General features: G+C 40.5%; 1 protein-coding gene across 1 annotated transcript; it reads left to right on the forward strand.

Annotated features, from left to right (window-relative positions):
* Positions 1 to 5,281: 5,281 nt before the first annotated feature.
* On the forward strand, positions 5,282 to 9,409 carry PBDC1 (polysaccharide biosynthesis domain containing 1; the record flags this gene model as incomplete). The annotated part of the gene is made up of 6 exons (XM_084258649.1): positions 5,282 to 5,311; positions 5,400 to 5,465; positions 6,673 to 6,732; positions 7,188 to 7,328; positions 8,691 to 8,802; positions 9,107 to 9,409. The coding sequence occupies 6 exons, from the start codon at positions 5,282 to 5,284 to the stop codon at positions 9,364 to 9,366; spliced, it is 669 nt and encodes a 222-aa protein (XP_084114775.1). The 3' UTR covers positions 9,367 to 9,409.
* Between the last annotated feature and the right edge of the window lie 368 nt (positions 9,410 to 9,777).

The raw sequence follows: 9,777 nt of genomic DNA on the forward strand, positions 1-9,777 counted from the left end.
GCCTTTGAGCTCAGCGCTGTGAAGCTGTCCACAGCCTCTGCAGTACCAGTTCGATCCTGGCTGGCTGGCAAGTGTCCCACATGGCGCGGCAGACCTCTCCTGTCTCACCCGGTGCTCCCCTCAACAGTGTACTTTGGTCAATCTGCCTGTTCTGTTCCCCACTCTGCCTCTGGTGAATCCTCTCACCCCCCCCACATCTCTGACCTGCACCCCAGCTGTTGTATGCATAAATAAATAAATCTTAAAAAAAAAAAAAGAATGCAATGACCTAGGTTAAGGGATATCTCCAGAAACAACTTTTTTTACCAGAGAAACCTATATCAAGGCCTGGCAAACATCTAGAGGAAAGGTTTCATCATATGAATTCACCCCCCTCTTTGACATGTGAAACCCCTTCTTCTCTCCTTGATGACCTAGATCCTTTAGCACAGGATATAAACCTCTGGTTTACCCCATTCATTTTAGAATTTATATCCATGTAAAGTCTCTACATATATGTTATTAAATTTGGTCTTTTCTCCTACTAATCTGTCTGTTAATTTGTTTCTTCTTGTAGCATCAGAAGAACCTGGAAGGGTGGGAAAATTTCTTCTGCGGGTACTATTCAGTTTTAAGACATTGCTGCTTTCAACTCGTCACCCATTGTTTTTGCCAGCCAAGCAGCATGAATTGTCTTATGTTCCCTGGCAGTGTATTCAGGGATCATACAGGCCTTCTGACCTTCAGTTGTACTGCTAGTGATAGCAGGGAGCAGGGAGCAGTCCATAGTTTCTCTACACTGCAGCTTATTAATAATAAACAAGTCAAAATAGCTTCCATAAATTGAGCACTTCTCCTAACTTAGGTTATATTCCATACTTTATCATTAATTTCACAATACCTTTATAAGGTAGGCATTTTCTTCCTTTTTTAATGTTTGAAAAAAAGAGACCCCGTGCAGAAAGAGTAAAGAGGAATTTAGATTTGAATTCAAGATTCTAAGTTCATTGCTAACAGATATGGATATTATTGAAGGGTGTTTCTTGAGTTTTCCTTCCTGAGAAGCAAATCTGTTATTAGATACAAAAGCTGGAGTTCATAGCCAGGCCAGCAGCGCTATCCAATCACACATCCCCACTCTTAGGAACATAAAAGCTACTTTTGATGTTAAGGGAGCAGGATGAAGGTGGCATTGTGCACACGATACAAAGCTGAAAGGGACTTACAGAGACTAGTGAATGGCCGTGCCTGTTGGTAAGGGAAAGGCATCAGTGTGTCAGTGTCATGAGGCCAACCATAGTGACCACTGAACCCCACAACAGTGCAAGATTCTCAAGGATTTGTGAATCCCTATGTCAAAAAGGACACAATGTGTTGTACCACCTCTTGCAACTACGGTGTCAGGTTGGCCTGGAAGGCATCCGATGGGACAGTTATATTTCCTCCTGACCACAAAACAGTCCTGGAATGTGACACCGCTCTCACTCGCAACAGTTTCAGGAAGATGACACAGGCCATGTCTTTTACCTGACTCTGGCACATTTTATAAATCAGGTTTTCTGCTCTCAGCTTTGATTGTAAGTTTCAAGGGCAACTAAGTTTGCTTTCTTGTCTATAGTCCAATAGCCAAACATTCCCTAAGAATGGTTGCCTGAAGACTATTTGTCTTAATTTGCTACTCAATTCATATTTAATGTCTCACAGACCTCACTACCCTGGGATGCCCTGCTTCATACCAACTGTAGCTTCTAATCCGTGTGCATAAATTGAACTCTGTAAAGTTTTGAAATTTACTTTGTCACATATCATAATAAAATTACACATGTTCATGGATTTTTGACAATAATGTGTATTATATAATTGCTGGGCTTAGGGTTAAGGATTTACCCATTAAGTAAGTTTACCTGTTGTATAGTTCCAACTCCTGGTCTCTGCAAGTGTCTAAGGCTGTGCATGCTTGAGTCGTGATACATTCCCTTATTTTAAAAAAAAATTAAAAATAATCCTAACAAGCCATGTACAAACTATGCATCTTAATAGCTTTTATTAAATTTAAAGGCAACGAATATGCCCCCAATAGTAGATAAAGCAAATTACATACATGCTTTTTCGGGTAAAAGGCCAATTGTGTTTCTTGGAATTCTTTGTATATTTAGTTGTAATGCACCAATTTGGTCATCATCTTTAGTCTGCTCCTCCATTTTACTATTGTCTACTGACCTCCTGCTCAGGGTTCCACTTTCACTAATATTTAGCATCCTTGTGAATGACCCACCTTACACTGAGACCTGAGCATAACCTTATAGAATCATGTCCTCCAGTTTTAGCTGTTCCCTGAAAACTTCCCTCATTCTCCTTTTTATTTTTATTTATTTTTTAAGATTTATTTATTTATGCATATAAGAACTGGGGTATAAGCCAGAGGTGTGGGGAGGGTGTGTATGTGTGTGAGAGGATTCACCAGCAGTGAGCGAGACAGGAGAGGTCTGCTGCCCCATGTGAGTAGCTCCCTGGCCAGGATCGAACTTGTGCTGCAGTGGCTGGCAATAGGTTGATAGTGCCGTCTTTAACCCCTGCGCCACCAGGGAAGCTCTCATGCTCCTTTTTAGATTGGTTCTCCCTCTCCTCTGAGTTTCCATGCAGGAATTCTCAAGACAGTCTTCTAAAGAAAAGGCTTTAACACATTCCTTCTTGCTCTCAGCTGCCTTCTTCTGCTTCAAAGAGAAAACAGAACATGTCTAGAGAGCGCATCTCAATTTCCTGTTTTGCTGCCTCTCTTCATTCAATTTTTCTGAAGATACATTTTAACTCACCCTCCAGAGTACTCTTTTGAATAAGGACAATTTCCCAGTACATTTAATCTCACTAAACCTAAAATAATAATTTTAAAAGTCCCCAAGATTTCTTGAAATCAAGGTGTTGAAGTGATATTTGCACAGCTTGTCCATAGCAACATTTTTTGTAATAGCCAAAAAATGAAAACAACCCAAACATTCATTGACCGATGAATGGTAAACAACTGTGGAACATTATTCAGTCTTAAAACCAAGGACATACTGTCACATGGCTACAATATGGATAAACCTTGAGGGCATTATACTAAGGGAAATAATTTAGTCACTAAAAGACAAATACTGTATGCGTCTACTTATAGGAGATAACTCAAGTGGTTAAATTGATACAAATAGGAAGTAGTGGTGGTTGCCAGGGGTTGGGGGAGGGGGAAATGGTGAGTTGTTCAACGGTATAGAGAGTGAGTTTTGCAAGCCGACACAATGTGGAGATTTGCTGCATGGCAATGTCAATATACTTAACACTTTTGCACAGTACACTTAAAAATGGTTAAGATGGTAAATTTTTATGTTATGTGTATTTCACTACATTTTAAAAATTCCCTGGATGTCATGTTTCTTGTTGTAACTCTTTCAAAGCAATTTCTATGATCATTGTCATCTCTTTAATTCCCACTCCTTTCTCAACCCACTACCTTATACCTTCACCATTTCATTAAAACTGCTCTTGCTAAAATTGTAAATGACCTCTCAAATATTTCTGGGCTCAGGTTACTCAATCTAGGGCATTGGACTCTGTTCTCATATTCTTTGGCTTCTCCGATACTCCCCCTTGGTTCTTTGAAGTCTCATCCACAGCTTTCTCTCTCTCCACTCCGTTTTTTATTCTTCATAAATATCAATATTTCTGTCCTTGGTTTGCTGCTTTTTTGTCTCTTTACAGGTCGTCATTATTTCCTTGGGAAAGCTCAATTAAACCTGGAACAGTGCAATTGAAATGGAAGTATTAGTTCTCAGACTTAAATCTCTGATAAGATCTTCCTCTGACTAGTTAAACCTATTGGAATGTCCAATAAGCTCTTCAAACTCAACTCCTCAAATTAAATTCATCATCCCTCCCCCTGTGTTTTCTAGCTCAATGGCATTCATCGCCAAATACTGTTCTGAAACATGGGAGTCATACTGAAATCCTAATTCTCCTTTATCTGCCATATTCAGTAATAAAAAAGTCCTATTGATTCTATTTCCCTTAGTAATTCTCAAAATCCATCTCAGTGGTCCGTGCTTACTGTAGGTTTTAATCATCCTGTGCCTCCCAGTTGGTCTCTTTGCCTCCTTCAAATTAATCTTGTACATCGTTTCAGTCATCTTAAAATTTGTTTGACCTTAAGAGTGGTCTACTTAAAGACCTTCTTCAGTAGCTTACCATTACTTTTATATTTATTTTTGTTTTTAATTTAATTTTATATATTTTTACATTTTTTGCACAATGTATGCATTTTCATCTTGATTATAGTACCCATACAATTCCCACCCTCCTTATTTTGACCCTAATCTCTACTCCCCTCCCCACCCCCAGTGTGTCTTGGTTTATAGTTGCTTGTTGATTTTGATTTTCACTTTATTATAATTAGCCTTTCTCCTGGTCCCTTATTTACGTTTTCTAAATTCCTGCTATGAGTGAGACCATCCGGTATTTTTCTTTTTCTTTCTGGCTTATTTCACTGAGCATGATCCCTTCCAGCTCCATCGATGTTGCTGCAATTTGCATGAGTTTATCTTTGCTTTTTATAGTCAAGTCTCAACTCCTTAATAATCAGCATACAGTATCCTTCTGTGCCAATCTGAAATGATTGGTCTCCTCCTCTAGCTCTGTTTTCGCAATTTCCAGGAAAGTGTCATGATGTTTAACTCTTCAGTGATTTTCCACAGGTTATCTCCTCTGGAATGTCCTTTTCTGACTCTTCTGGCTACTGGCTACTAGCTTTTCATGACTATGTATCCTCTGTGTCACCACAGTATATTAAGGTACGATGTGCTCACCACTTTTATCTGCTTTTTCATCGTATCTAGTTTTTTCAAGGCAGGGATTAAATTCCTCACCCTCCACTCCATCGTCTAGCAGCATGCTTCTTTGTGATTGAACACTTGGTTTGGGGAGTTGGGATGTGTAAGCGCCCGCACGCATGAATTGAGTGTGTATTCAAATCGGGGGGACCGAGAAAAGGCAGTGATTTAACTCAGGCCTTTCCCAAATTACCAGTGATAGTCTAGAGCAGTCGGCCACCGGAGATGGGTCAAGCTGCCCTGACTGCGCAACAGCACAGCACGTAGGCGCCCGGAAAACGCGCGTGAGGAGGAGCCAGCGCCGAGGCCTCGGCCGGAGGGAGGGTGCGCGCAGGCGCAGCCCGCTCAGAGTCCCTGCCCGGCCCTTCCTCTCCAATCCGCTGCGGAAGGAGCTCAGAAAAAGTCATTTCCGGGCCAGGGTGCCACGCTTTCCAGACCGCAACATGGAGGCGAGTAGTGCAACGGATGAGCTGGTGAGATGCGGCTCTGGGGATGCTGGGCGCAGCAGTTGAGCCAGGCCGAGTCTAAAGCTCTCCCTGTCCTTTCTTTTTTCTTTCCCAGGTTTCGGGGGAATTGGTGTCCGTAGCACATGCTCTTTCTCTCCCTGCTGAGTCCTATGGCAACGACGTGAGTATGCCTCACTTACCGCTCCCGCTCACCGAGCCAGCCTGGGAGGTCTGCAGGGCTTGCTGCGAACTCGTAACCCATTCCCCGATGCCTCCTCCAGACTCTTTCCGCGTCTGCCAGAAACCGTGCCTTTCAGTTCACTCTCATTTTTTGGTCCACAAACGCAGGACTGATGCCAATAGAAGTCGTTACACTCCTCGCCTCACTCTAGAATGTCTGGCAAAGGCTTAAATATTCCGTTGTTAGATCGCAGTCTCTCTGGAGGCTGTCAGTCAGGAATAAGTATTTTTTTTTACGTCACCGAGTGGTTCCTTTCTGCAATAAAGTTGCACTAGTTTGTGATGTATCTGGTTTAGATTCCTACGGAGAAAGCACGTGATGTATTTTGCGATACAAGGCACAGCGACAGGAGAACATAATAACACGCAAATCATAAAGTGGTGTATGCTAGATGAGTGGGTCAGGCTGTAAGAGCCAACCAAAGGAGTTTAACTGGAGAAGTAACCCCTAAAAGCAGGCAGAAGAGGATTATCACGGAGGAAGTGAATCTCCCACTGGATTCTCAGGGTGTACGTGGATAAAGGACATAGGTTGGCACCGATAGAGGTACAAATGCTAATGCAAAAAAAATTGCAAAGGGCTTTAATAGATCCCATTTAGTTGGAGTGGAAGATTCCAATGGAACATGTGCTGGGTGCTTGGTTAGGCTAATTTATAGCAATCTAGCTTGCTTAGTGGTACCATTTCATTTTTAAGTGTTAGAAGGTGGCAATAGGCTAGCTGATAAACATAAATGGTGTAGCATCATGATATTCTACACTCTGAAAAGTGAAAAGTAATTTCATTTACATTATCTTTTTTTGTCCTCTCAATAGCTTGTGCCGATGGGTGTGTTATTTCAGTTTAGCATTGATTTAACTCAGTTCTGAGGTCATTTATCTAGTGTTTGATGTAGTCTCTCACACCTTCACTAACTGTTGTGAAAAGATAGCCAGTGGCTTATCCCGTTTACTAGGTGGTGTACGTAGCTTTTTTTTAATTATCCTAAGGACAAAACGATTATTCTCCAAACCCATTAGTCCAGTTTTTACCTTTTGATAATAGCACAAAGTTTGGTAACCCTTTTGAACATTAACTAGACATCCACATATTTCCTTAATTTGTTCTTTGGGAGATTTCTCATCTGGCATTCTTTACTCCTTTGCAGCCAGACATTGAAATGGCTTGGGCCATGAGAGCAATGCAACATGCTGAAGTCTACTACAAGGTGAGTTGTCTGTTTTCATTATTAAGCAGAATTAAATACATAATTGTAATGTATGCTGCTTCACTAATCACTATTCTTAGCAAGTTAAGCAGTTGTATTTGGAGATATTTTTTATCACTGTAAGGTAAGATCTTGCCCATAAAGTACACCGGGGGCTGGAAATGAATTTTGTTTTGACCATGAAGGAGCTCTGCTTCTTTTCCCAGTGTTATGTCACTAACTGACAAGAGTGCCTAGCCCATAGCAGGCACTTATTGTTTGTTGACTGAATGAACAATCTACAAAAGGGCAATAGCCCTTTAGAATGATTTCATGATTTAATCCAGGACCTAGACTCATCCTACTTTTTAATGAACTCTTCTGCCCTGAGAACCATGAAGGTTTTCTCGGGAGGGGATGATAGAAGTGTACTAAATTAGAGATTAGCATCTGTATGTTGTCTTCCTGTCTGGCAGCTGATCTCATCAGTTGACCCACAGTTCCTGAAACTGACCAAAGTGGATGACCAAATCTATTCTGAGTTTCGGGAAAATTTTGAGAAACTCAGGATAGATGTGTTGGACCCAGAAGAGCTCAAATCAGAATCAGCTAAAGAGGTAAGAATTCCCGCTCATAAATATTGCCTCGTATGTGACCAACTTGATTGTGAATATATGTTTTATACTTCTGAACTCATACTTGTTTTTTTTTTTAAATAAATTTTATTTTTATATTCCCCATACAGTTGCAACCCCCTTATCATACTTGGTTTTTGTTTACGAGAAGGACATAAAGAACCGGGGCTTTTATGCAGTTACAATTAATAAGTTACGAAATTAATGTTCTTTTAGTTTATGGGTTTTTCATATTCATTGAATCTGTTTTATTCATTTCCTTTTTGATTTGGACATTTCATCCCTACTTACTTACCCCTTTTAGGGGAGGAGAAATAAATTTACTCATGTGAATAGTTTAGCCAGAAGGCCTGGATGGAAGAGTAAGTAGGGTAAATAGGGTACATAGGTGTTTTGATTCTCTGGATTTAGGTCACATTTTCACAGGCCATGGATAATACTTATAATTATTGTGTATTTTTACAGAGCATTAAAACTTTTATAGTTGTGAAATTTTTTCCCCTTGAAAGTAAGCCCCTGGCTTAATGAAGAATCTAAATGTTTAACTTTTTTTTTATATTTTTGTTTTTTTTTAATTGAGGCATGTTTTTATTTATTTGTTTGTTTGTTTGTTTATACATGCACTGGGTATAGTCAGAAGCGCGGGAGGGTGAGAGAATTCACCAGAGCCAGAGCGGGGAGCAGAGCAGGCAGAAGGACCGAAGTACACTGCTGAGGGGAGCAGCGGGCGGCAGTAGAGGTCTGCGCGCCATGTGGGACCCTCCTCCGGTGGCCGGGGAGCAGCTGGGGATCGAACCGGTGCCGCAGAGGCCGCGGGCAGCTTCGCAACCCAGTGCTCAACCGCTGCGCCACCGGGGAGGCCCATAAATGTTTAACTTTTAAACAGGCTGTTACTGATCTTTGGAAAATTGCCAGTACCGAATGGATGATTTTCTGAAAAATTTAACTTTGTGATTTTGGTCCAGACTCCTGGCTCTTTGTCTAATTTGTGCCTCAGTGGTGAGGAATAATAATTGTAGACTGAGCTAGCCAGTAATTACACATACACACACATACACACACACACACACCCCAGAATCTATTTAACAATTAAATTTTAATTATGTGGTCAATAAGTATTTTGTCAGGTTAAAATACTGTTCATGTTGGGAAATATCAATCTAAAGACATAATAAGTATCCCAGAAACTTGCTGGTAGTGAAACTAGCAATCAGCTCAATCTTGGTCTCTATCACTATGATTTTTTTGCCTTAGGAAGTATAAGTCCCTCCCGTGTGCAGGCTTCACCAGCCTCCTTCATTTGTCAGCTGAGACACCTCTTTTTTCTTTTTTTGGCTTTTATAGAAATGGAGACCATTCTGCTTAAAGTTTGATGGGATTGTAGAAGACTTCAACTATGGTACTTTGCTGCGACTGGATTGTTCTCAGGGCTACACTGAGGAAAACACCATCTTTGGTGAGTTTCTTGCCTTTAGAATTGCTTCCGTATATGAAGAGCAAGGGATCCGTTTAAGGGATGAATTAATGACATGCATAATTTGGGGATCACCTTATTGTTACATCTTTAAAGATCATGTTACTATTTCATAAATAACTGAGATTAGTATTTTTAATCTCATTTAATAAAGGGTTAGAATTGCACATCTGCGAAGCATATCTTTGAATGCTTTGGCTTGTTAGTTTGGCTTTGTCAGTAGACTTCAAGTAGGTTTAAGGATGTAACTGAGACTAAGACATTAATTATTCTATTCACTTTTTAGCCCCCAGGATACAATTTTTTGCTATTGAAATTGCTCGGAACCGGGAAGGCTATAATAAAGCAGTTTATACCAATATTCAGGACAAAGAAGCAGTAACCAATAATGGAGGAGAAAAAATAGTTGACAATGGAGAAGAGAAAGGAGCCAACAGAGAAAGCGAAAAAGAGAAAACTGACAAGGAAAGAGAAAAAGAGAAAGAAGACAACAAAGAAATCAGAAATGGTGCAACAGCTATGTCAGGTAGACAGGAAACTCTCTAGAATCTGTAACTCAGCTGAACCTACAAATACAACCATGCTACATGAACACACTCCTGTGGTTAAATGTATGTTATGTTACTTGTGCAATTAAAGGATATGCAGAAGGACATCTTTTTAGCCTAATAATCAGGAGCTGCTCTGATTCCCTTGTATGAACTGGCTTAAAGACTTAGTGGGGTTTTAGCTGGTTGTTTCTTGGTATATTGTTTTCTGGTTCTTACCACCGGCCAAGTAAGAATTCTGTAAATAAATTTGTTTTAGTTCTTTTTTTTTTTTGAAAGATTTATTTATTTATGCATACAAGAGCTGGGTTACAGGCCAGAGGTGTGGGGGGGTGAGAAGATTTACCAGAGACAGAGTGGGGAACAGAACAGGAAGATTGACCGAAGTACACTGCTGAGGGGAGCAGCG

This window comes from Talpa europaea (genome assembly GCF_964194135.1).
Source record: "Talpa europaea genome assembly, chromosome: X".
NCBI lineage: Eukaryota > Metazoa > Chordata > Mammalia > Eulipotyphla > Talpidae > Talpa > Talpa europaea.